This window comes from Pyrgilauda ruficollis, unplaced genomic scaffold (assembly GCF_017590135.1).
Source record: "Pyrgilauda ruficollis isolate IOZ18807 unplaced genomic scaffold, ASM1759013v1 scaffold168, whole genome shotgun sequence".
In the NCBI taxonomy this organism is placed as follows: Eukaryota; Metazoa; Chordata; class Aves; order Passeriformes; family Passeridae; genus Pyrgilauda; species Pyrgilauda ruficollis.
This window is the reverse complement of record NW_024515653.1, coordinates 6,824-34,200: the sequence shown is the minus strand read 5'-3', so window position 1 is coordinate 34,200 and position 27,377 is coordinate 6,824. Positions and strand designations below refer to the sequence as shown.

At 48.2% G+C, this 27,377-nt stretch overlaps 1 protein-coding gene across 1 annotated transcript in view; it reads left to right on the top strand.

The window, feature by feature from the left end:
- Positions 1-19,369, top strand: part of CLIP2 (CAP-Gly domain containing linker protein 2) — a 78,775-nt gene extending 59,406 nt beyond the window's left edge. Inside the window, exons 9-16 of the mRNA XM_041463603.1 lie at positions 2,605-3,549; positions 5,981-6,038; positions 7,331-7,414; positions 7,799-7,955; positions 9,065-9,224; positions 11,242-11,427; positions 14,828-14,890; positions 15,398-19,369. Coding sequence (XP_041319537.1) covers positions 2,605-3,549; positions 5,981-6,038; positions 7,331-7,414; positions 7,799-7,955; positions 9,065-9,224; positions 11,242-11,427; positions 14,828-14,890; positions 15,398-15,409 — 1,665 coding nt within the window. The 3' untranslated portion in view covers positions 15,410-19,369. The remainder of the gene's footprint in view (positions 1-2,604; positions 3,550-5,980; positions 6,039-7,330; positions 7,415-7,798; positions 7,956-9,064; positions 9,225-11,241; positions 11,428-14,827; positions 14,891-15,397) is intronic.
- The last annotated feature ends 8,008 nt before the right edge of the window (positions 19,370-27,377 follow it).

Genomic DNA, 27,377 nt, shown 5'->3' with positions numbered 1-27,377 from the left:
GAATTTTACATGATATTACAGTGGTGGGTGTGGAGTGCTGAGCTTTGCCACCTGGTGCAGCTTTGTGGTACTTCAGCTTTAAAAGTGAAGGGCACTGAAGCAATGCCCAGAGCCAGTGCTCCTGGATTTGGGTAGATAACATGAACTTCTTGTGCTTAGCTGAATCATTTGTCAAAAAAAAAACAAAACCAACCTTGAAAACAAACCACCAACCAACCAACCAAAAATCCCCAAACCAACCAACCAACCAAAAATCCCAAAACCAACCAACCAACCAACCAAAAAACCAACCAACCAACCAACCAAAAAAGTTCTGTTTTCTTGTGCCAGAGTTAGTAGAGTCCTACTGTCCAAAAGTCACTTTGAAATTCATGTCAGGCCTGCTCAAACTCAGAGCACTGACTTACAGAACAGATTGGGGTCTCAATTCCCTGATCTCTTCAGTGCAGTGTGTTTTTTGTTTCACAGCATGCCATGTACAGCATGACCTGGGGGTTTTTCCCCACTTAGTGTAGGATTCATGCTGTCTCCAGAGCAGAAAGAGGACAGGAACTTCCAACTCTTTTCAGTCTACCTTGTGGTTCTTCTTGAGGAAAGATGTGGAGAACCATTGCAACGTCATTGCACTGTCTGTGTGTACAAGGGCCTTGTACTGGTGGGAGCTTTGCTTTTTGGGAACTGTCTTCAGTTGATGCAGGAAGGCACTGGAGCAGGTGTCTCATGCAGAAGGATGTTTTCCCATCACAGATTCACTTTTCTTGTGAAGAGCCACTACGAGTACCATGTAAAATCCCACAGGGACTCTTTTCTGTTTGGTTGGATTTTTCCTCCCTGTCTGGGTTTTTATTCCCTTCCTGTTGTGAATGGCCTTTCCTTGTCTTGTTCTCTGGAGATGATGTTGCAGCCTTCTCTCTCTCTCTCTCTCTCCCCCCCTTCCCCTGCTCCCCTCTCCACTGTTCTTTTTTCTCTCTGTGTGACCAGACTCAGACGCAGTTGGAGCATGCCCGAATTCGGGAGCTCGAGCAGAGCCTGCTGTTTGAGAAGGCACAGGCTGAAAAACTCCTCAGAGAATTAGAGGACACCAGGGTAATGCACCCTCGCTTGCCCTGCCTGCAGACAGCGCTTGCACTGCCCTGGTGCTCATGATGCCTTGCTTTGGGTTTCTTTCTTTTGGTTTTTGTGGGGTGGATTGATTTTGGCTTGAACTTAAGCTTCCTTGATTTTGTTTGGTTTTTTATTTTATTTGCTCTCTTTCCCAGAAATAGTAGTATGATATGATTTCTAGCTTTGCTTCTCTTGTGGGGAACTTGTTTCTCAGACTGAGTTTGCCTCTCTGCCCCACCATCTGACACATGAGCTCCTACAATTCATTCTTCAATTAACATATCCCAGTAATATCCACCCCCTGCACAATTCATTCTGCTTTGAGCCCCCGCCCCTAGGCTGTAAGAGGAGATAACATTGCAGTCAACATTCCAGTGTCCCCTGCCAGGCGTGGGAGCTGCCATCTGAAGTGGAAGGTGCTGGTGGATGCAGGTGGGCCCGCTCTGATCCCTGGCCGTGCCTGCAACAGGACAGATTGCCCAGAGCAATCCTAAAAGCAGCCAGATGTGGAAAGGGCTTTTTCATGCTGGTGTGGTGTGGGAAGCAGCAAACTTGCTGCAGTGAGCAGTAATGGGTTTGAGAGCTATAGAAAACACAAATGGAAGGGTCTCCAAAAGGTCTGGATGGTCTGAAGCCCCCTGTGTCCATCTAAAATAATGACCACCAGCCTCCTGGGCTGATGGCTGCTGGGCAAATGGCAATTGAAATGGAGTGAAATTGATCTCTTGGAGTTTGGCTCAGTTTCCTTCTTTCTTTTGCCTTTTTCTAATGTTTCATCCTCTTCTCCATCTATAGTGGCAGCACCCTGTACTCCCTGTGACTTGCAGGGAGTTTGGCCCTGCTGGGTTACATTCAGATGGCAAAACATGGATCCATAGCCCTTCAGCTCAATGTGTGCCATGGCCAGATTTATTGTCTTGCATCCTCTAGCCTCCTTTGTTATTTTGACTTTGCTAATAAACTCTAACGAGTACTCATATGTAAAAATCCCTTTTCCTTTTTACACCAGGGAAAACAAATTCCATTACAGAAGAGAGGTCTGCAGGCTGAGGATTGCTGAGCAATAAAGGAAACATGATATGCTTAATGCTGGGTTTGATGCTTGTGAAATTCCTGCATGTGCAGTCACATCTCCTCTGTGCATCATCTGGCAAGATGCCTGGTCTGGAAACATAATGCCCTTCCAGGACATTATTTTTCATAAACCACTGTTGCTCCCTAGTGAATTTCCAGGGTTATTTCCAAGGTGTTTTTCTGTGGAAAGCAAGAGGTTTGTATTAGGAAAAATGAATTGCAATTGGCACAGACATAACTGTGAGCTGTCGGTGCTGGTTACCCTGGTGCAGAGCTGTGCTCAGGTTGGAGGGTACCAGGTGCTCTTTACCTCTTCATTTGACCTCTGACTGATGTGCTTTGGATTAATTTCCACTGGAGAACGCTTGCTGGGGGGAAGGCGTGGCGACGAGGGGCGCACTGACCTTGTGTTGTGTCGTGTTGCAGCTGACCACGGTGGCGGAGCAGTCCAGGATCCTGCAGCTGGAGGAGGAGCTGAGCCTGAGGCGCAGCGAGGTGGACGAGCTGCGGCAGTGCCTGCAGAGCTCCCAGCCCGCGGAGAGCCCCGAGCACAGCCTGGGGCTGCACTCCGAGGCTCTGCGGCTGCGGGACCAGCTGCTGTCTGTCAACAAGGAGCACCAGAAGGAGAGCAGCCAGCTGAAGGAGAAGTATGAGAAGACGCTGAAGAAGTACCAGCAGGAGATGGAGAAGCTGAAGTCTGTCAATGAGAAGTACTCGCAGGAGATCGTTGACCTAAAGCATAAAGTTCAGCAAGCCACTAACGAGAACATGGGCCTCATGGACAACTGGAAGTCCAAGTTGGACACGTTGGCTTCTGACCACCAGAAGTCTCTAGAGGACCTGAAAGCCACGCTCAACTCAGGCCCTGACAGCCAGCACAAGGAGATTGTGGAGCTGAAGGCAGTGGTGGAGAGTATAAAGCTGGAGCACCAGCTTGAGCTGGAGAACCTGAAAGCAAAGCACGACATTGAGACAGCTGTCCATATAAAGGAGAAAGAGAGCCTCAAGCTGAAGCTGCAGGAGGCTTTGGATGAAGTGGAAAAAAGCAACAGCAACTGGAAAATGCAACTGGAAACCAAAAGCAGTCAGCACCTTCTGGAGCTCCAAGATGTGAAGGACAAGTGTCGAGATGCTGAGCTGAGGGTGCATGAACTGGAGAAACTTCATGGTGAATACACAGATCAGACACAAGCAATAGCTTTCTTGAAAGAGCAGATATCTTTGGCTGAAAAGAAGATGTTGGACTATGAAACATTACAGAAAACAGAAGCCCACAGCAAACAGGAAATCCAAAGATTGCAGGAAAAAGTGCTTGTCTTAGAGAACAAGCTGCAGTCCATGGAGGCCCTGCATCCTTCTCAGCATGCAAATGTATGACTTTGGGGTCATTTTGCTGTTTATTGTCACTGTTGGTAACTCCTCAGCCACTGCCCTGCGCAGTTTTCTGAGGCCTCAAATATCTGGATGTTTTTTTTTCTTCCACTAACAGTGTTCTTTCTGCACTGCATCTCCAGGCTGAAGGTGTCTAGAAAGCCAAGTACACAATTAGAAAAAAGGAGCAATTAGACAATTATGAAAAAGGAGCAAGTGGGGCCCCCCCTGGGTTTGGAGGCTGCTGTGGCAGCAGACAGGGCTGTCCTGGTTTGTCAGCTCTCATGCTGAGCCAGCAATGTTCTGAGCTGGAAAACCATCATTCCTGGAATGTGCTTCTCCAAGGAGCTGCAGCAGCCTTGGTGTGCTGCAGGGCAAGCCTCTTTAGGGGTGCTAGGAGGACAGGGTGGAAAAAGAGTCAGCCTTGCCCAGCACCTGGAGCAAGAGAGGTGCAGTGACTGGCTGCACTGTGGGATGGAGTGGGGCTGTGCCAGCAGCAGGGCAGGGGCTCCACAGCACATCTGGGAGACAGGGAGATGCTGGTGTAGAGGGTTGCAGTGGAAAAGCTGCCAGCGAGGGTCAGAATGGCACCAGGCTGGGGAAATGAAATGCCTGATTGAATATGAGACCAGGGAGGGCTGAAATAAGAGCAGTAATATGAAGGGGTTAATTTACTGTGGCCTTTGTGTCTAAGTCATCTTTTGTTTTTTGGTTTTAGTTTGAGTCTTTGCCACAGGACGCCTCATGCTGCCATTGTGTGTGGCACAAGGAGTCGTGGCTGGTTCTGCCCTGGAGTGAGCAGGGAGATTGCTGCTCATGGGGGCTGGGCCCCTATTTGTGTTTGGATTTTGCACGAGAAGTGAGGAAAAACCCAATTTACATCCTGTGGGGATGCAGAAAATCAAAATAAGCTGTAAAATGTGCACATTTTAAGAATACTGTGTTGAAATTTCACTGGTGATGTAGTTTCTGTTCCAGACAGAGATGCCAATGAAATGAATTCAATGCCTGTGTTTAATTTCCCAACATGAACAGCCCCACTGAAAGCAGCTGCACCTCCAGGGAGCAAAGTCAAGCCCACGAATTCCATGTTGTCTAAGTCAGAACTCCACACCTTGGAAATAGGATGATAGAGGCAAAGGCCAAGGAGGGATCTCCAGCATCAATAGTGTTTGAAGGGTTGCTCCAGGATGTTCCATCTAGTCAGGACAGTTGGGAACAATAAGTACAGCCAGGACTCTGGGAAAAAGGGGTTGTTACTACAACATGTGACACATTATAGCCAGTATTCAATCAGGAATGAATGGGAAAGAAGAAGCTGGAGGCTTGTCCCAGAGCCCTTTAGATAAATGGAAGGGCTCTGGGGGATATTGATGCTGGATTAGAACCAGGGAAGTCTTGAAGTAATTATTTCAACTATGTGTCAGTTAAAATCAGGATAATATGGGAATAAATGCATGGGTGAAAGCCTTTGAGTATCATGGGGCAAGTTCTATTTAAAATTTTCTTAGTTAATTCAAAGTAACTGCAGTATTCACTGCCCAAGTTATTTTAAACAAGCAAAGGTGTCCTGGGACAGTCTTTCCTAGACCTTCAAGGGAGAGCCACAACTGCTTCCCAGCAGCAGTTAAATAGTTTTTTTTTCCATTCCAAAAGTACAACAGGAATCCTATTTCTCCTCTGGGAGTTCTCCTGCTTCTGTTTGACTTGTCCCACAGTTCAGAGAACTCACCGTGGGGCTCTTGCCTGTGGTGGCCACAGCAGCTGCTGGGTGTGGGCATGTGCTGAGGTGCCAGCAAGGGCTGCTGGATGGGAAGAGGTGTGAAGGGCTCAGCTGTGGCCTCTGCCACAGAGAACTTGGCACTGGAAGCTCTGTAGGTTCTGGCTTTTCACTGCAATATAGAAAAGAGGGTGGGGAAAAAGCAGAATCCCCTGAATGGGCATGGCATTTGCTTGTTATTATTTTTATGAATGCATTAGTTCTCTAATAAATTACTGTCTTATCAATGTTTTTGTAGCTTTGGGCACAGCTAGGCTCTACAGAAGTTGAGGAACTTGTTGGCTGGTGGGTGTCCAGCTGCATGCTGGAGAGCATTTGCAGCTGGGTGATGGCTGGGGTTGCCCAGAGGTGCCTGGTCTGAGGGACAGCAGCTCCTCCACCCCTCTGAGTGTGCAGGGCTGAACCACAACCTGGGGGCAAAACTCGAGCTCTGTTCCCTCCTGGTGAATCCTGCTGGCGTGCTCACCTCTGGGTGACCTCTGGTCAGCCTCAGCAGCACCCAGCTGGACAGGTGGCTCCTGAAAAAAGCCTTTATTTCCCCCTTGGGAAGGATTGACATGGGACAGCTTCTGCTTTGGATGGGGCTTTGTAGTTGTAGCCTATCTTTGGGTAAAGGGTCAGCTTATATCTCACATTTTACATTTATTCCAGATGATTGAGACTAATGATATTTCAGAAGAAAAGATAAAGATGAAGCAGACTATGGAAGGTATGAAACTATTATTTTTACCCTGTTCTAGTGACCTGTACACTTTCTCTTCTTCTAACTTTCTGCTCTTGCAGGGATGGCTGCATGGCAGGGGTTCAGGAAGACATTTCATCTGTCAAAGTTTGCCAAATTACATTTGTTGTCTGGATTTGTTTTTTCCTTCTAATCAAGCTGAGTATATGCAGGATGCAGGGGTGGATGTTTTTACCTGTGTTAGATACTCTCCATGCAGATGGTGCAGGTTGGAGGCAAATCTGGGCAAACAGGTGCATTTCCATCCCATCACTGATTTTTACAGCAGGTAAAATTCAGATATTAAATGTTATTTGCTCACAGGAGAGGAGTGATAATGGTAGATATTAATGTGACTGACTTCAAATAATGGTAGTTACTTTTTATTAAGCTTACTATAAATCAAATCCATCCTTTTAACAAAATGTGAGACTTACACACTCAGGAAACTTGTATAAAGTGTATTTCAACCTGAGCTGCACTCAGCCCCCTCACAGAGGGTGAGCTGCAACACTGAGTCTGAGCAATAGCAGAGCTGGATTCAGAGATATTTTGTCCTATTTCCGTTGCCCTCAGTTCAAGGCAGGCATTGCCCACAAGGCTTGTTTATCTTTGCAGATATGGGGTTCTGTAGAACACATTCAGGTTACACCCCACCCCTGGCAGTGCCCAAGGTTGGACAGGGCTGGGAGCAGCCTGGGACAGTGGAAGGTGTCCCTGCCCAAAGCAGGGGTGTGGAACAAGATGACATTTAAGTTCCTTTCCAAACTATTCTATGTTTCTACACCAAATTGTTTGCTGATTGACAAGTAATTCCTGCCTAGTGCCTTAACTAGATCCAGCAGCCACTCAGTCCATGTGTGCATTGTTTCCACACTGAATAAACCCCAGAAAGATGTTCTGAAAACAGCCAGGTCAGATTTGAGCCACAAAAGCATCTGACTTCAGATCCACAGCTCTGAGCATGGGAATGCATCAGTTCCAGCAAACATGTCTTTGAAACAGTCTCTGCCTTCCACTGTAGGAGGTGACACAAAGAAATGTGCTGAAAGTTCATTTTGGTTTTTTTTAATTCATATTTTATTGCCTTTTTCCCCTCCTCCTTTGAGGTTGCTTTCCTAACCATGTCCTGGTACAACTTCCCAGAGTGATCCCAGCTCCAGGTGTGTGGGATGCTGTGTCTGTGCCACCAGCAGTGTCCCACTGCGGTGCCCACTGCACCCTGACACCTTCCCAGTTTGCACAAAGCATTTTCCAACCCTCTTTTCATTCCCCCACAGACCTCCAGGACAAGCTGAGTAAAAGAGACAAAGAGGTGTCATCCCTGGTCACCCAGACTGAAACTCTAAGGGCCCAAGTAAGTGGTAAGTTTCCCTAATCCAGTGTTGGTGGGAATGAAATGTTTCCCTGCTTGTCCTACAGCCTGGGGTTGAACAAGAGCCCAGAGCTGAAATAGGCTGATGTAAAACATGATGCTGCTGGTAGAAATTAATTCAGGAATTGAACACAAACTGCAGCAGATATTAGTGTCCTGTGAGGGAGGGCTTGGGCTTGTTAATGAGTAAAGCTAATGAACAGAAGTCAGTCAAGCTGGGTGTGTTGTTTTCAAGATCTCCCCTTAACTACAGCCAGTCAAAAGCTAACCAGGTCTGTGCTTTTAGGAGTAGGAATTGGGAAAAGGCAAAAAGTAAGGATGTAAGTAAAGGACTAAGTGACATTTCTTCCCCTGAATCCTCTGCTTCTCACAGCTTTGGAAAATAAATGCAAAACAGCAGAAAAGAAGGCTGATTCGGTGCTCAAAGAAAAGAAGAGGTTGGAAGGAGAACTGGAAGCCTTGACCAAGAAAACACATGATGCCTCAGGGCAGCTGGTCCTGATCAGCCAGGAGCTGCTCAAGAAGGAAAGGTGGGTGTGCAGGTCTGGAGGACAGAGCTGCAGACACAGGGGCTCTGTGGATGTTCCTGTTCCTGAGCTGCAGACACAGGGGCTCTGTGGATGTTCATGTTCCTTCAGGTACAGTAATGACCACCAGAGGAAATGCAGGGTTGCACTGTTGAAATCCAGCCCACAGCTTTCCCGTTCTTTATAGATGCTGATGTGTGAATTTGGTTGGAATTAAAGACTGAATTCTCAAAAGGCACTGCCCTTTCTCTGCTTGCCAGGAGCTGCAAGGCAGCTCAGAGGAGATGCTGAATGAAGTCACCTACAGCCAGCCAAGCTGGCAGTGCCTGTGCCGGTCCCAGTCTCAGAGCTGGCAAAGTGGGACAAGAAAAGAGTGGTGGGAGCTGGGTCAGATTTGCTCACTGGCCTTTCTTTGGATCTGTAGCAAAGGTGGGAGGGAGCACAGCAGGGCTCCAGTGGCGTGTGGGCTCTGGGAATGTCTTCATCTCTTCCTGCTGCTACTTGCATGTGAAAAATGCATATTATGATTGGCTTTTTGCAAATATTAAAATGAATATTATATGTGTTATGTTAGAAAGTTATGCTGTATTAATTCTCTTAAGTAGTGTGTTAAATATAGTTTTAGGTTATAACATAATGTTAAAATAGAAACTATGCTATGTAAGATACTTTTGAACTAGCTCAAGAAAGGGATAAGATAATCAAGAAATTCTTCACACAGAGATAACAGCAACAAGACACTAAAATCCCAAAGAGAAGAATTATATCCTCCTTATGGGGAAGAACTAATCTCCTTGCAGACTCCATGGAGTCTGACCACGATTTACAAGATGAAGGGGGGGGATGTTGACAATAACCAGAAAACACCCTTTGTTTGAAGATAATTTTTGAATCATGTATGAGATGTATGAATATGCAACATGCTGTTGCTTTTAAGGGTTAATAATTCATTAACGAGCCGTGCCTTCAAGAGGAAAGCATCCGAACCTCCATAACTCCTTTAACTCTGATTGCCCAAATCCTTACTGCTCTAGTTACTATTGTTACAACCATTTTGTTACTGCTGAGCTTTTAGCGTTTGGAACCCAGTGTGCGGCGTTTCTGGCCCGCAGGAGCCTGAACGAGCTGCGGGCGCTGCTGCTGGAGGCGAACCGGCACTCGCCGGGGCCCGAGCGCGACCTGAGCCGCGAGGTGCACAAGGCCGAGTGGCGCCTGAAGGAGCAGAAGCTCAAGGATGACATCAAGGGCCTTCGAGAGAAGCTGGTCGTGCTGGTGAGCCCACTGAAACCCATCCTGTGTTGGATGATACCCTTTTCCTGAGCTGGAGGTGGGGGTAACTGAGAGGTGTTTTTAAAAAAAAAAAAAGTTCTGTTTTGGTTTTGTGAGAAGGGTGAGATGATGTAGATGTTATAGTTTATGTTATTACAATTAGAGGTTAACTATTTTTTAATTACGATACACTATAAGTGTTTCTTGGTTTATTAGTTTTTTGTTACATCATGTTGTAGATGTCTTAATTATTTAAAACAATCTTTCATGGGTCCCACTACAATGTTTTGTAGTTTTTATATTTTATAGTATGTTTTATAGTTCTACTTTTCTAAAGCATTTAGTTTTATTTGTAGTTTGTTTTATAAGTTTTTTATTTTGTTTTATTAGTTTTATTTGTAGTATTTATTTCCTACATTTCCCCCTCTCAGACAGAAAAAACTTTTTGATGGTTTTATTTGTTGTGTATAGTGAAGTATATAAGATAACCTTATATACTTTCTGTATAACCTTACATAACCTTCTGTTAACCTTTAAAAGCTTTTTATAAATTTATTTCCTACAATCCTGGGCATGGCTTAGGGGCTGGAGGGCTCTGTACTGCTGAGGGGAGTGGGGGGTCTGAGCCCTTCCCTCTTGCTCCAGGTCTTTGTGTTCTCTTCTGTGCTGCTCAGCATCTGATGGGAATTCTCTTGCCAGTGACTGAGCTGTGGCCTGGCTTAGCAGTTCCTCATTACACAGCAAAGATATCCCCCATATCACAGAATATTCCAAGCTGGAAAGGCCACAGGGATCATCAGGTGCAGCTCCTGGCCCTGCTCAGGACACCCCAACAATCACATCTGCCTGGGAGCATTGTCCAAACTCTCCTGGAGCTCTGGCAGCCTTGGGGCCGTGCCCATTCCCTGGGGAGCCTGGGCAGTGCCCAGCACCCTCTGGGGAAAAACCTTTCCCTGATATCCAACCTGACCCTCCCTGGCACGGCTCCAGCCATTCCCTGGGTGCTCTCCCTGGCCACAGAGAGCAGAGGTCAGGGTGTGCCTCTCTGCTTCCCCTCGTGAGGAAGGTGTAGCCTGCTGTGTCCTTCTCCAGTGTTTTTCTGTTCACTCAGGTTTTAGATCCAGGGGTAAATAGGGCTACAGTTTGTGAGAGAAACCGAAGGTCCTTCAGCTACCCCACGTGTTTTACAGATTCTCTGATCCAAGAATAAGCAATGTCCTCAAATTCCCGTGTACTTCACTGTCCTCCAGTGGCTGAGATGTGAATAATGGATTTGAACTGCTGGGAGCAAACTGGAGCTGCTTCTGGTCACTTGATCCGAGCTGTGCTCTGCCCCCATCTGCTGCTGAAATCGCAGCGTGGTTCTAGGGATTATATGGATTTCTACCTTGACATTCTGCAGCTCTTGGTGTGGGAATCCTTAAAATCAGAGGGTTTTGGGAAAGCTGTAAAAGGCTCAGAGACAGCAGGACTGTGATTGGAGCTAAGCAGTAGCCATAAGATTGGTCAGCAGAAAAATTATGTGAGAAGTAGAAAAGTAAGGACAAATAGAACAATGGTCTGTGTATTAATGCTTGTCTAGAATAACTCCCTAAGCTACAGAAAAGTCTATCTAGAGAGATATGAGGGAGTTCTAAGCTTAATAATGGAGCTCTGTGCATTGTGTTTTAAGGCTTACAAACAGGTATTATATTCAAAATAAGCAAGCGTTGTTTTAACCAAAGGTTTGTGTGCTTATAGTGATTGGATAGAACTGCTGTCAATATGCTTTTGCTTTGTGTGATTGGTTAAAAAACATTTAAAGTGAGTTGTGACATTAAGTTCTTGGTCTGCTGCTAGGGACATGAGCTGCTGGCGTCTTCCCATTGTCATAACCATGGAATGAGGCTGATGCTGGAAAATACAACAGCTGGAGACGTGTTCCCCAGCAGTCCCGTCCTGTCTGTGATTTGTACACAGCCCCTGGCTGGCGATACTCGGCTTTGCTGTAACATCTCCCCTCTTCCCTCTGCTGCTGTAGGACAAGGAGAAGTCGGCGCCGGAGCAGCGGCGGTACTCGCTGATCGACCCCTCCTCGGAGTCAGAGGTGATCCGGCTGCAGCACCGGCTCGTCAGCACCGAGGACGTGCTGCGCAACGCCCTGGAGCACGGCCACCAGATGGAGAAGCTCATGGAAGCCATGAGGCTCTCCTCTGAGAAAACACAGGTACAGCATCAGCAAACAGGGCTGCTTAGCCCTCATCTGTAGCAGTCACATTCTCTGAAAAATCCCTTCGCCCAGGGTTTTCCTCCTGGGAAGCTGAAAGGCAGCGAGAGGCCTCAGAGAAAAGGAAAACAATTCTGGTCTCATTTGCTTCTTCTGTGTTGTGCTCATGTGGAATGTGTTTGGAGATTGTTTACCCACAGGTGATTGTTTCACTGCATTCTGCTGTGAGTTGTTTTCACTCTTTGGCCAACCAGGGCCAAGCTGTGTTGGGGCTCTGGAAAGAGTCACGAGTTCATTATTATCTTTTTAGCATTGAGTAAGTATCCTTTCTGTATTCTTTAGTATAGTATAGTACTCTTTAATATAATATAGTATAATAAATAAGCCTTCTGAGAACATGGAGTCAGACGCATCATTCCTCCCTGCCACGGGGCTCGCTGTGAATTTACAATACTCATCGATCCCCTGGGACCATGCCCTGTGCTCAGGGGGTGATGCCATCAGCTCAGTCCCCTCTTTGCTGGGAGCAGCCTGACAAGGCCTTGTTCTGCCAGTTGTAGCCTAATGGCATAAAATCCCTGCTAGCTGGTCATCACAGATCCCTCTGTGCTCCAGAGAATGGTTGCTAAACATGGGGTTTTGGGGAGCTGCACTGTAACTGTTCTTTATGTGTACAGTATTGTCTGGCTGCACGTGTTCATGGCTCAGAGGTGAGGTTTTCCTGGCATCCCTCTTCTGTGAGAGGTTTATCTGTGTGTCCCTAAGCAGAAACGTTGCAGGTGACTCTGGGAAAATGCTTTCCATTTCTCTTGCCAGCTCTCTCCTCACCTTGGTGTCAGATGTGAGTTTGCTGATGGACTGTGAATGTTCCCACTCCAGTTTCTGTCTTCTCTCCACAACTTCCTCTGATCTCCCTTTGTTTCTTCTGACTAAAGAAAAGCTGCTCTTTTGCCTGTCTAACATCCTTCTTTATGAAACTGAAGGGTACAGATAGCTTGACTCTCAACATTTGGCTTTTCCATCTCATACCTGTGGAGTCTCAGCCCTGACTGATTCCTCCTGCAAAGTGACCTGGTCCTTGTGCCAAGCTTTGTGCTTCATGCCCTTGAATGTTCTTGTAGCTGTATTTTCTCTTGGGTCTGCAATTAGGCAGTGACTTTTGTAGCTCAGATGCACTGTTATTTCTCTTGTACTTGCTCATTTAAACTCTCAGCTGAAAAATGTCTTTCTCTGGCAAGAATGAGTTACAACTGGTGTTCAAGCAGACACCTTAGGCTAGTACAGAAAAGCCACTAGACACAGAATGGGCAGAGAGCTTTTCTCCACTGATGCAGGTGCAGATGTGCTGTGTTAGGTAATCTGGGGGGCTTCAAGCCTTCTCCTCCCACGACAGTCTCTTTTGGATACACCAAACACTGTTTGCATTGCAGTGCTATGGGCATGGAAGTGGTCAGGAGGGTGCAAGGCAAAAACTGCAACCCTAAAGATCTGCTGGCTCACTGGAGATCTGTGTGTTGCACACTAGTCTCTCTATCCTCAGTGCAGCATCTGCCAGCAGCAGGCAGGACTGATGGAGTTGTGATGACATGTTTGGGGCAGTCCAGGATGTGTCATAATCCTGTCAGGAGCTCCAGTGACTTCTGCTGTGTGTCAAATGCAAATGCATCGTGACAGGCTCATCTCCTGGCAGCTGCAGGAGGGGAAGGTTACTCTCTGTTTGCTTTAATACACAGAGAAAGGCAAAGCTTCCCTTTTGCATTCCCATCTCCAGAAGTTGTGCAGGTGGTAATTATTTCTCCCCAGTTCTAGAAAATGACTAATCTTACCTGAAGTCAATTGGAACACACCTCGTGAGGCCAGCTAAGATATCCCTCTATTAGTTTGATATATTCATGCTTAAGAAAATGTAGAGACATGACAGAATAGCGTTATGTCTTCAACTACAATCCAAGGTGCAAAGAAGCAGAGGATTACTGCGAGAAGGCTGGCTTCAAATTTCTGTTGATGTCAGGTTTTTAAAGTGCTATCTACAGGGAGGTCTGGATCAAAGCTTCCTAGTTTCAGTTTGCAATCTGTTCACCCTTCCCCTTGTGAAGGAGAACTGTTAACCAGGGGCTTTCAGGCTGAGGACATTGCTGGTCCAAACAAATCCTGCTGCAATAGTTGGGGAATTGATGGTTCCTCCCCAGAAGCCACATGCCCACTGTAACTCATTCTGCACCACCTTCCAACCTCCTGTCTCCTCTCTGATGGAAGCAGCTGTTGCCCAGGTATCTGCCTTGGCATAAAGAAAATCTTTGCCTTCTTCTTGTGTTGGGAGATGCCTGAGCCACAGCTTTGCAGGAAATAACAAGAATTTGGCACTTAGACGTTTTCTTGAAGGGTTTTAGTGATTCCTCTGGGAGCCTTTTTATTTATTTTCAAGCAAATTGCACCATTTTTTTCATTATTGTGACCATGTTCCGAGACAAACTTCAAGGCTGAGTTTTGATATCAGCTGTCTGGTCAGTGCCCAGGTTGGGTGAGCTGCAGGCAGGTAATTGCCTGTGGTGGGAGGTGCTGAGCCCTGGCAGCAGCACTCTTCTTGCCATCCAGGTAGGCTCCACTGCCTGGCAAACAGCTCAGCCTCTTATCAGAGCTTAGTTTGAATTTCTGCCTGGTTTTTGTGATCAAGTTAAACCTCTGTCCTGTAGGGTTGGTTCTGCACCTTCATGGTCCCAGTGAGGATGGAAACTGGGGCTCTCAGACCCTGCAGTCTTGTCTCCCCATAATGCATCAACAGTTCACCAGCAAATGTGACTCTGATTGCCAAGACCTATTCCATTGGGAATTCCATTCCCATTCCATAGGGAATGCTGGCTTTAGGCTGCAGCTTTCTTCTCTTGCTTGTGCTGGCTGTACTGTCATTGGGAAGCTGAAGGACTCCATACTACTCTGTCAGAGAAACATTATAAATGTTTAAAAGTTCTTGTGCTTTTTAAAGATAGAACAGCCTGTCCTGGTTGCCAGACTTGTCCCTGGAGATGGGAAATGGGGAATGGCAAATGTCCTTTTCAGTGCTGGATGTTCAGCATGCTGTGCTTTGCAGTAACTGCCCTTGGCTGGATTTGGTTTTTGGTATTTAGGAGCTGGGGTGAATAGTGGGTCTGTGTCCCTGAGGAGCCTGGGGGATGTTTGGTAGCGGGAGAGGTGCAGTCTGGCACATGGGGATTGAGCCAGGGTGCAGAGGGCAGGAAGATTCTTGCCAGAAGTGGGGTGGGGTTTTTGCACCCTCCTTTTCCTTGTGTGGAGTGGGCAGCTGAGGAGGGACAGGGCAGTCTTGCCAGATTTCAGTGCTTGTAAGCAAAACCACCAGGATCTGTGTCCCTCTTCAGTAAATGTTGTCTGTCTTCCATTGCAGACTGTTGGAAATTCTGGGTCTGCTAACGGGATTCACCAGCAGGATAAATCCCACAAGCAAGAGGTGAGTTTTGAGCAGAATGTTATTTAAAAAAGTATCTGTTTTGTGTGGTTTCTTGCCTGCTGTGGTGGGGACAGCCCTTGGCTGGGGGTAGTTCTGCCAGCACAGCTTGACTGTGTCATTGCCACAGCAAAAGCAAGAGGCTGTGCACAACTCCAGTTCCCAAGTGTGGTGGGAGCCTCACTAGAAACCCCTTGAAGCCTTGGGCAAGGTGGTGAGGGGCACGCAGAGGTGCAGTGCAAAGGGAGCTTCCCCACACTCTCCTGGCTCAGTGCTGTGTCACACTCCTCTGGCAGCCCCTGCCCAGCCTCAGCTCTCTGCTGTCCCCTCTGCATGGGAGGCATTTGTGGGATGTGCTGTCCTGGCCTCCCACAGCAGACTTCATCCACCCATACTGGGCAGAGCAGTGGGCATTCTACTCCATGCCTCTTCCAAAACAAGCCTCTGTGCTTTCCAAAACAAGCCTCTGTGCTTTTGCCTAACAAGATCTGTTTGGTTTTTTTTTTCTAGGAGAAGCTCTGATAGAGAAGAGGTGGAAAGGACCATTTCATGCCAGTATCAGCTCCTCTGCACAGTCAGGAAAAACAACACCACATCTGGCTTTAGCACCTCCAAAAGACCACACACAGTATTTTCACTTCAAAGCAGGACAATGTTTATAATGTACTAACTGATGTAATCAGGACAATCCCAGAGCCCAGTTTTCCAAGACAGCCATTGTTCCAGGAGGGAGCAGAAAGACCTCTCTGGGTTTGGTTTCTTACTTGTATTGGTTTTGACTGTGGAATTTGTATTGTTTGAGCTGCCCTTGTCCCACCAGCTGACATGGTTTGGATGACAGCTGCCCTGACCTGTGGCTGAAGTGTCAGTGGGTCCCAGCAACCCCACAGGAGCTGCCAAGGGATTTTCCTGTGGTGTTCAAAGCATGTGCCCATAGGCTGCACCCTTCCCACGGGGTCTGTCCCTTCCCTCCCACACACCCTGGTGTCCTGAGAACCTGCACAAGTGAGTGAAACCTGCTGGGCTGATGATGTGAGCTCTGGGGACGTGTTCCCCTCCTCCCTTTTGGAAGACATCACTGTTTTAGAGCAGAGGCTGCACTTAGTTCTTGTATAATAGTGTGTCGTGGGAAATAATCCAGTTTCAGAGGGATATTTATTTTGTTTCTTGTCCCCTGCCATTTGGGGAAGAAGCTGTGGTGGCTCTGACTCTGGGGTCAGGCACACCTTGCCTGGGTGTAGCTGGCCCTTCTTCCTGCAGTGGGATCTCTGAAGGCCTGCTGGAGTCCTGTGCCACAGCCAGCTGTCCAGCTCGGTGCCCCTCACTGCTGGGGGGTTCATGGGCTCTGTTTTGAGCTCAGGACTCCACAGGTGCTGGATCTCAGCACTGCTGGCCTTGGAGCTCTGTGCTGGGGGCAGTCAGTGCGGGACAGATGCATTGAACAAAAGGTTCCCTCCTTGTCTGTTCAGTTTAAGAGCTCACTGTGATTGCCTGGTGCTCTCCAGAGCTGTCCTTGGCTCTTCAGTGTGATGCCCAACCCCTGCTGCTGAGATGGATGAGGTGAAGGTGCTGCTGTGAGCCTGCCTTTGATGGCTTCAGCAATCCTCTGTGCATGGCCTGGGTGTGAGTATTTGGAGCAGAAGCAATCCAAGACCAGAGCCCAGGCAGCTCTTGTGTCTGTACCAGCAGAGGATCTTGTTCCTTCTTCCCAAGGCTTCACTCTAACTTTGCACCACAGCTCCCAAGTGATAATAAGGCAGAGGAAGGTGACAACGTGCTCTTAAAGGTGTGAAGGAGCCCAGCTCAGGTTCACTCTTCAGTAGCACAGGGAACAGTCACAGCAATATTTTTCCAGGCTTCTCCATTTAGTGCCACTTCCTCCTCCTTCTGCTTTGATGGGACATCTGTGAAAGGACAAGATGGGAGAGGAGATCTGAGCCAGACCCCCAGCAGGTGAACACAATGGCACATCAGCTCTGTTACTTTTTGCCCTGATTTCCCACCAAGTTGTGTCACTTTTTCTTAGTGGGTTGCCAGACTCCTGCTTCTTTGAAGGACAGGCAGCCAGAAACAGCCTGGGAAAGACTTGAGCTTCAGGACTGAGATTTTGCCATCAGGAGAATGACATGGAACACTTGACCCTTCTCACCTGACGCAGGATTGGTGATCTCCTGTCCTTTAGAGGAGGATGGGAGAGGAAGGGGAAGTAAAGCAGGTCAGAAATCACAGCAGAAATCTGCTTGTGGTAGCAGGAGGCAGAGTGTGGGATCGAACTGGCTGGAAATAATTCATGTAGGATTCCATCCTGCCTTGTGCAAGTGTTTCTTCAGCTCTTACAAATCACCAGGAAGATTGCCACATCTCTGCCTAGTTCTGGGAGTTTCCCAAGGAATTGTAGGAGTGGCCTCCAAAACCCTCCTGGTTGAGTATTCATTGTCTAAGTGATTTTGGAAAGTCCCAGAGGGAGTTTTTGTTTGTTACAGCCCTCAGTAGTGAATACCTCACTGCTGGTTTTAAGAATTTAGGGCTGTTGTTTCCCAAAATGCTCCTGTTGGCTGGATGGTCTCTGAAGTCATATCTGCAGATCCCATGGGCTTCCCTGGGCACATGCAAGAGGGAGGCCCCATTCTGGTTTGTAACTTATTTTCCTGTATGGGTCTTCTAGTGACTTGTGGCCAGCTGCCTCCACCTGCAGCAGAGATGTCTCTGTTTTCCACCTCCCTCTGGCTCTGTACAAGTGGGATCCCCTGGGAGTGCCCATGGGGATCATGTATTTGGTTCTGTTGATCAGATCCAAAGTTGCCAGGCTGGAAGAGTCTCTGGCTCCTGCCTCTTCCCAGGGACCATCCCTGAGAGCAGCTCAGTCCTGGGGCTTTTCCTGCTCAGCTCAGGAGACAATGCAGAACAGGAACAGAGGTGTTCAGATTAGTGCTAATGGTCTTCTCTGGCTGTAAATGGCTGTGCTGGTCCCTGAGGATCAGCCAGGAGCTGTTGGCACTGCTTGGCTCTCTGTGCAGGCTCTGTGGTCACTGTGTTGCAGGGCTGAGGGTTGAAGCCCCCACCCACTGGGGTGCAGGGCCATGGGAGCTGCTCCCAAATAGGACCATCCACAATGCCACCAGGATATTTGTGTGCTCATGTGGCTTCAGCTCAGCCCTGTGTAAGGGGCCAGGAGGGGTTGCACTCACTCACTTCCTCCCTCTCCAAAATTAGCACAGGCTTCCCCGGGGCACCAGCCTCTGGCTGCCCTCCTGAGGTGGTCAGAGACCACACTAGGGACAAACTTGGAAAGGACAAGGGGGAGATTCCCCATCCCCTCTATTTATTTGTAAGTTTAAGTGCTATTTTTACCTGTGTGGTGGTGTATAAAGTACTTCACAATGCTTGGTCCCTCTGGCTTTGTTCTTTGGGAGAGCTCTGGGGCCCTGGAGTGGTGATGCCCCCTTGTCCTGATGTTGATCCGGGCTGGTTCCTGTTTGTGCCTTCACTCCCCCTTTGGCTTCAGCCTTGCTCTTACCTCGCTCCCCGAGAGCTGCTGAGGGAGGGCTGTGCTTTCCCCAGCCTTTCTCCCAGCCTGACAATGCCATGCTGGTTTTCCATCTGCAGATGGAGCAGGGTGGGGAGCAGGAGATGACACGCAGCTGGGCTCCCGGGGAAGGAGCAGCCCCCACAGCCAGTGGCATTGCCCTGACAGGTAGTGATGCTTTTCTGCTGAGAGCTGAGCCCTTATCCACTGAAAAAACAGCCTCTGGGATGGAGACTACTTAGTATGGAGTGATTTCTTCTCTGTTTCTCAAGACCAAAAGGGAAAAGAATGAGTCTTGCTTGGGAATGTCAGCTTTATCCCTCCTGCAGCATCCAGAGAGCTGGAGCAAGGGCAGCACCGTGCTGGTGCCCTGTGGGATGATGGCACCAATCTGCCTGGTGTTACAGCTCTGCAATGGCAGGTGCCAAGCTGCCAGCCAAGGCCTTACAGCTCCTGCCTCCCCCCAGCCACCAGCAGCTCCTCTGACTCGCAGTAGAGATGCATAAGGGTTTCATTAAACAAAATTATGCAAATGGCACTGTAAAAGTCTTAATGAAAATTCCAATACTCCGTTATTCAGCAGCTTTAGCAGCTCAGCACTATCTGTAGGGAGTTATTAATACACTAAGATCCTATAGGCCTCCTGTAAGTTACCAGAAAAAAGATGATACTAGATGTATAAATGGATGATAACCTTTTACCCATCCAGTATGTATTACAATTTTGTAGCTTAGTCATTTTTTGGCTATCAGATTTTGTTAGTATGATACAAAAAAAAGACAAAAAAAAAGTTTGACTGCCAATGTCTATTTTGTTATTTGATTCATTTTCTTCCTCTGTACAAAAGCTGTACAAATCTGTCTGTGTAACTCCTCCACATCTGTATTCATGTACCATCCCCCTTGTCCTGGCTTGCTGGTGTGGTGAGCTCCTACTAAACAATAAACTCTGTGGCTGAAGTTGGGCATCCTGGGGCTGCTGGGGCGTGTTCAGGCTGTTCTGCAGTGCACAAAGTGTCGTGAGCTGGAAGGGGCTGGGGCCACGGGGCTGTGGCACTGTGCCCCCTGCCCTGGGCCCCAGCTGTGACCTTGAGCCGTCTGTGTTTGGGCTCTGCAAGTGCCTGGGAGGCTGCAGAGCTGTCCTGGGGCTGAGCTGAGCTGGACACAGTGGCATTTGCTCTCGTGCACCCCATGCCAGAGGTGGGGACAGCCAAGCCCAGCACCATCTCCTGGCTGGGCAGCTCCTGCTGTTGAGTATGTCCCAAGCCTCAGAGTGGTTGTGCTATTTACTAATCCATTATTGTTTTCTCTCTAATTGTCTCCCCAGTCCCTCACTGACATACCCACAATGGCCTGAGGTGAGGAGTGTTGCAGGGTGCTGTGCCAGACTCACCTCCCTGCACCTCAGCACTGACCCATGCGTGTTTGAGCAGTGCCACCTTCATTTTGCACAGACTGTGGCTGGGTCACCCTCATTCCTTCCAGGTCACCCAGCACAGCCCTCCAGAGAACTTGGAACTGGGGATGGCAGTGAATCAGTCCAGGAGGAGCTGCCGCCCCCCAGCCCCTGCCTCTCTGGTCCCTTGTTCCCACCATGTCCATGTGGATGCTCTGAGCATCACGGAGTTACCCTGTCACCCATCAGGCAGGACTGGATGGATTTATGCCAGGGCTGGGTGGTTTTTTCGTGGTACAACCTCTCAGTTGGGAATTTCCTTGACTGCCTGTGGCTTGTGCCCTGGCTCAGCACTGCCCATATAGCAAGAGAACATCCATCTCCTCCTGCCATGTTTTCCTGCATCCAGGGGCTGTAGTTCCTTTATAGAAAAGTACTGCCAACTGCTTAAGATATAGAGAAAAACTGAAATTATTTTCCTCTTGCTTTTCCTGGATTTAAAATTCTCCTCTACCAAGATTACCTGAAAGTTTTAAATTCTTTAAATTCTTTTCAAGAGCAGCTGAGGTTTGCAGGTGCTGGTTTTATTCCAGAGCAAAGCCCCAAGAAAATTACAGGTGCCTGATGACAACACCATGGAAACTGTCCACGCAGCCTTATCCCAGACCTGTAACAGAGTCCGTGCAGATATCCCTGATACCCCCTGATTTTATTTTTTCAAGCTGGGTAAGGCACTCTTGTGTCTCCAGCAGCTCCCTGACCCTGTGCAGTGCAGGGTCTCAGGACTGAAAAGGTTAAAAGCACTGTGCCTAGGCATACTTGGGAAAGCACAAGATACCTTGAGCCAATATAGGAGCTACTAAATTTTAGTCACAGGCTAGAGACCCAGAATGAAACTTGGCAAGAAACAGGGAACAGAACTTGCAAAAATTAAAGGCAGAGCTTGCTGATACCAGTGAGAAAATCACTGAAACAGCCAACAGGAGACTGCAGTGCCTAGAGGAGAAAGGTGGAAGGGGCACAGCGATGAAGACATCCAGCCTTCATCAGAAAGGACCATTGAGGAACATCACAATACAACACGAACAGTACACAAAAAAAGGTATGTTTATTTCTGGACTTCAATATTTATAGAATTCTGAAAGTGACCATGGATTGGAGGATGAAATTGCTACCTCTTCAACCACACTGGTTAAACTAACAGTCTATCAATCCTCTCCTCCTTCAGAAAGGAATGTAAAACAATCATTATTTACATGAAAAACGCGTGAGAAACTCCATTACAAAAACTTAAATATTAGAAGGCTTAGAAGAACAGGGCGACAGAGGAAGACGTGGAGCCTTCCTCAGTATGACCACCCGTGCCCCGTGCCTGCCCTCCGCGTGTGCTGAAGATGACAATGGTCCTTCTGAGCAGAGCTCTGGGGTTCCGGGGCTCCGCGCCACGAGGTCACAAAGCTCTGGGTGGGTGCCCAGCGCTCGGTGCCGTGCCAGCGCTGCGGGTTTGCCCTGCTGCCCTGGGCAGCCCCCGAGGCAGAGGTGCCCGTGCCACCCCCGCCGCGGCCGGGCCGGCGCTGCGGGGCCATGTCGGGTGTCCACTACAAGTTCTCCTCCAAGCTCAGCTACGACGTGGTCACGTTCCATGGCCACAGCATCTCCCTGGGTGAGCTCAAGCGCCAGATCATGGCCCGCGAGAGGCTGAAGGTGGCCAACTGCGACCTGCAGATCCTCAAAGCTGAGACCAGCGAAGGTGAGTGGGGCTCAGCCCGGGCCCCGGGGCACCCAGGGGCAGTGGCACAGACCAGCCACGCAGTGCCACAGGCTGTGGGAGCCCTGCTCTGCCCTGGGGACAAAAGCCAGGGTGGGAAAGCACAGTGGTGCATACAAAACTGGCTTTTGCAGCTCTAAAGGGATTCTGTGATGTGCCATCTAATTCCGTGTCCGTATCCATTCTTCCCAACTGACTCATGCTTGTTCTGCATTTGTGCTGTTCTCAGAATACTCTGATGATGCACAGATCCCAAAGAACGTCTCCGTGATCGTGAAGAGGGTCCCAGCTCAAGCTACGTGAGTATCCATGAAGCTCTGGATTCCCTGTGAGGGATGTCAGAGTGTGAACTTCTTTTCTGGATATGTGTTTGCAGAGGCACTTGGACTGCATCTGGTCAGAGCTGCTGTTAATTTCCTTTTTCATGGGGTAGATTTTAATGTATCTGCTTCAAAGCAGACTCCCACTGTTAGGTTTGTGGGGATGTGGGGTTCAAACTCCAACACTGGTAAATCTTGAGGTGATTCTCTTGGTTTTGTTCTTGGGATGATTGGGCTGAGAGCCAAGTTGCAGATCCTGCTTTCTCCACATGAGGAGATTACAGATTTTGTGTGTTTGCTTTTAGTGGCTTTATAGTAATGACAGGTACACTCTGTAACAATTACTTATTATTAGAAATAAACTTTTAATGTGTTCCTATCTGAGAAGAGTCTGGTTGTCAGTATTTGACTATTTCTTGCACTGGAGAAGGTGGGTTTGGGGACTGTGGGGTATCTGGCAAGTATCTTGCACCCAAGATTTGGGGCTTTTGCACCCTGTCTGTAGAAGAGAGACCAAGAATTCTGGACACCTCAGTGTTTTGCTTCTAAACATGGCTTTGGTTTGGGGTTAATGCAAATATGGATGCTCCATGCTGGCCTGTCCCAGCATCCTCCCTTTTGGACAGCCCTCCCCTGGTGTTGTGGTGCTGCCCTGCAGTGAGAGGATGGATGCTGGCAGTGCTCAGGTCCCATCAGCTCCTGTGTGTGAGGGTCAGAGACAATGGCTGTGAGCTGCAGCGATGGCAGTCACCCAGGCAGAGCAGCTTTCTGGCCCTCCAGCTGGGAACACAGCAGAAATATCTGGCTGATGTGTGGGAGGGATGAGGATCTGCTGTCACAGGGCTTGTGTGTCTGATTCCTGAGCACCTGAATCAGACACAGGTCACTGAGTGTGTGGAATCTCAGCAAGTTTGCAAATGTAATAAATAGTTCCCAAAATAGTGTTGCAAATTCAAGATCACCTGAAAGGAAATTCTGGCAATTAAGACTCTTTTTTTTCCCCCCACAGAGCTCCTAAATTGCACCAACCCCTAGGAAAGGCTTCCAGGTGACCTTTCTACCACTATTTGTAGTCACTGTAGCATCTGTAACACACTGGGCACTTTGGCCCTGTTGTGGTTTAAGGATGGCAGAGGTCTGAACACAGGGCTCCCACAGAGAAACACCATCCTGGAGATGGAGCTGCTGGCAGTTCTGGTATTGCTTTGGCAGAGCAGGGATCATTTTTCACTGAAAGAAACCTGCACTCCTGAGCGTTGACAGTGTCACTGTTCTGGCTAAGAAACCTCACTCCTGTGTAACTGGTGACAATAGATATGAGATTTTGGGGGCTTTAGTTGCACTGGAGGTACCAAGAGAGAAGAGTTTATGAAGACAAATAAATTCCCACAGTCACTCAACTATCAGAACATAATGGTTTGAGGTTCAGGTGTTCTTGTTGGTTTTCACTGCTTGATGCTGGGTCCAAGTGCTTCATTTTAAGTTCTGATCACTTCTGTTTCTTCTGCCAGGAACCAAAATGAGCCAGTGAGGGGAACATCCAAGGCAGTACGTAAAATCCCAGCCTCACACTTCTTCCTACACACTGCACTTCATTCTAAACAATGCAGCCTTGTATTAATTTTCTGGACATCGAACTTGAATATGGTTTAATTCTTTTGTGAACAGATTTCTGACTCTTCTGCCCCTCTTTCTCTGGCCCAGCTCATTAAGGTATAGGTATATATAAGGTATATATATTCTTTGTCAAATACTTGAAAAAAATCCTTTGCTTGGTCTTTTTAAATCTTATACTGTGATCTACAGCTGGATAATTGTGGTAATGTGATCAAAACTGTATTTTTAATAACTTAAGGTGTTTATTGTAAGTATAAAATGCATGTATGTTGTGATGCTATCCCAGAAAGAGAAGTTCCCAGGTTGGGAAGAGGAAAGGGGAGCACCTTATCAGCCCCAACATAATGTGGCAGCATTACTCCTTTTCAAGACCCAAAGCAGCAGCACTTCAGCACCTGTTTCCCATTTTGTATCATCAGTTTTGCACTGGAAACTAACAGTTTGTGTTGTACAAATGTGTACAGAAGAATTGAACTGGCTGTAAGTTATGGACATTTCAGGGAGGTTTTCAGCAGCCAAAACAAAGGTTTCTGGAACAAGAACACTTGTGAGGCTTGAATTTTGAATTTCTGGCCATGACAGCTATAGATCTATTCTTTGGTTGCTGCACTTGTTCACAAATTGGGGTCTGGGGACACAATCTCCTTTGTTTGGTTGCAGACAGTGTAAATTATTTTGATATTATTATTACTTTGTAAAAAGTGCCATATTTGAATCTGGGTCTATTCCTAGACATGTTTTGGTGGGGTTTGGTTGTGTTTTGTAAACCATTTGGGTTCAAACATATTGGTGAAGTGTCTGTAGAATTCTCTGTAAATGTTGATGGGAATGATTCCAGAGAGGTGGATCTGGATATTGCTCCTGTACAGAAAAACACTGTGTCAATGAAACACCCATTTATTAAATCTCTGAATTGGTTGCTTTTGTGAAGGAGTATCTGTGAAAGCAAAACCTTAGAGGTTGATCTCTCCTGGACTGCGTGGAGGCTGCTGTCTTTGGCTGTGGAGGCTCAAACATCTTCTTCATGTGTATGTCCAACCCTCCCCTGTCACACAGACCCCAAATCTGGCTGAGGCCAATGCTGCAGAGGAGGACAAGATCAAAGCCATGATGATCCAGTCCTGCCGTTACTATGAGCCCCTCAAGTAAGTGTTGGTAAGGTCAAATCTGCTCTTGGAAGAACACGGAAGAATCACGTTTATCTCTGACAAGGGATCTGTTCTGACAAGGGACACACATTCCTACCTTCCTCTTTTTTTACCCCCAAAAACTTGCAGTGACCTGAAGCCACCCTTGGGTCCTGGTCCATCATCATCTACCAGCCCTGTTCCCAGGCTTAAAAGGAGCTCAGGAATTCCCATGAGTTTTATGGTGGAGGTGAAGGACCCCAACACAAAGGGAGCAATGCTTACTCCCAGTGGGAAATATGCCATCCCAATTATTAATTTGTAAGTATGGATTTAATTGCACTGACCAAAAGTGACCGAGAGAAGCCATGGGGAAATGTCTGAGTGGCAAAGCCACCACATTGGCCACCACCTGTCCCTCAGGGCAGGGAGTGTTACCACTGTAGCTGATCCATCCCAGAGGTCACCCAAAAATCCCAGATTCTGTCAGCAAGGAAATATCAACTGCAGGACAAGGACAGGACAAATCCATTGTGCTAAGGGTGCAAAATCCATCCATAGCTCTGAAAGTTCATTGAGCACAGGAGAATGGAGAGAGATGGGCACTCCTGGATGCTTTTGCACTCACACAGTAGCAGCTCTTCAGCCTTGGCAGCAGGAACTTTTCCACGGCACCAAGTTCTTCCATGGGCAGCAGTGTTATGGCAGCAGCTGAGAGGTGCTGTCACGTGAGCATATGGAGAGGAAAGAAAACATGTAAACCAAATTTTGGAGGAAAACAAGTGGGGAGAGGAACTGTTTTGAATTAATTTCTTCATGTCCTTCTTTCACCCATACAGAAGACAACATCTACAGCCAAGGTCTCCAGCTGGAATGGAGCCTCCAAAGAAAAAACAGAAGAAGGCGGAGAAGCCAGTTTAATTAATGTTCTTCATTCTTCATTCATGTTCTGTATTAATGTTCTAAATTATTTGTTCTTCTTTCTTGTTCCAACTTCCTGTTCTTATTTCATTGTTCTTTGTTCATTGTTCTTATTTCATGTTCGTGATTCATTGTTCACTTATTGTTCTTGTTCTTCACTGCTCTTATTTGCCGTGCTGGAGCACCTGGACGTGCAGTACCTGACCAGCGAGGAGCCGTGGCCGGGCCAGCTGAGTGGCCCCTCACTTGCTGATGTGGCTGCTGAAGTGAAAGAAGTTAAGAGGGAGATGGAAGATTACAAGAAACACATGTCCAAGGTAAAGGCTCTTCCCAGCCCCTGGGCACTCCCCCACCACACAGCCCTTCCCCACTTCCTCACACAGCCATGCTTGGCTCTGCCCTCACTGCCCTGGCAGAGCCGCTGGCAGGGGCTCTTTGCTGTCTGGATGGGCGTCAGCGCTCTGGCACTGAGCCCAGCTGGGGCAGGTGGCACTGGGCCTCTCCCTGCTCACCTGGCTGTGCCGTGGGCTGCCCGTGGCAGGGTGGGGCTCTTTGGGGTGTTGCTGCCCTGGCCATCTCCTCTGACCCCCCTGTTTCTTGAGCTGTTTTACAGGTTGTTCATGAAGAGATTGGTGGCATAAAGGCAGAAAATTCCCGCATAGCCAAGGATATTGGGAAGATCCAGAATGCCCAGGTCTGTGCAGACCACTGAGGTGGTGAATGTCGTTTTGCCTCCACTCCTCATCTCTGATACCACTTTCTCCTACAGTCCTGCATGGCAGAAAACATGAAGAAGGTCCAGGAGGCAAGAGATGAGGTGAACTGCTGCTGGGAGCAAGTTTTGGATCTGAGACAGCAGCCTGTACCCTCTGCTCTGCTGGCTGGCTGGATGCATGGACCGTGCTGCCTGCAGAGCCCTGCCAGCCTGGCTGCACTGGTCCCTGAGTTGTCCCCCCATGCTGAGCATATCATGTTAGGGTCAATGCCCCACAGGTCCCCTCAGACCCATCCCAGGGGCTGACTAACAAAACCTCTCCCTCCTAGGTCACATCTCTCACCGAGAATCTCACTGAGGAGATGGACAGGATAAAGGAAGCACAGAACCACTTGGCACAGAAGATTAAGGAGTTGGCTGCCTCAGTAAGCTGTGGGGTGATGTCACCTTTGAGCTGTCATGAAAAACTTCAATGGGACTCCAAGAGCAAGTTTTGGGGTCAGGGTCTCAGGACTGAATTGGGGGCCCTGGGGCTTTCCGTGCAGCTGAAGGTCCCCCATGCTAGGACAACATGATGGCTGTGCCCTGACTCTACTGTCACTGGTATTCCCAGATTAAGAAGCTGGAGGAAGACCTTAAAAAGCTGAGGGAGGATGCAGCCAAGTGGAAAGAAGAGAGCAGCAACGAGATCTCTCAGCAACTCGAGTAAGGGGACACGAGTGGGTTTCATACCCTGGGGGGCTGCAAGGGAGCCCAGATGGTCTGGGAGCATCCTGGTTTGTGGGCACAAGATGCCCAGCAGCCCTGCAGGGCTAACCCTGCCCTTGCCCCCATCCCGCTGGCCAGGGCTTTGCTGGAGGAGACAAAGCGTGAGCTGCAGATGATGGCAGAGCAGCAGGAGATGAGGAAGGCCATGCTGGAGCAGCTGGTGACTGAGACAACCAACAAGGTGAACGAGCAGATGAGGTCCTGGGGGAGCACTCCCACCACTCCTGGCTTGGTGCAGTACTCCTGGTGGGGTTCCCAGCCATATTCCCCAGCTGGCTGGGGCCACTGAGGCCCACAGCATGCAGCACTGATGGCTCCATTCATCCCACCTCT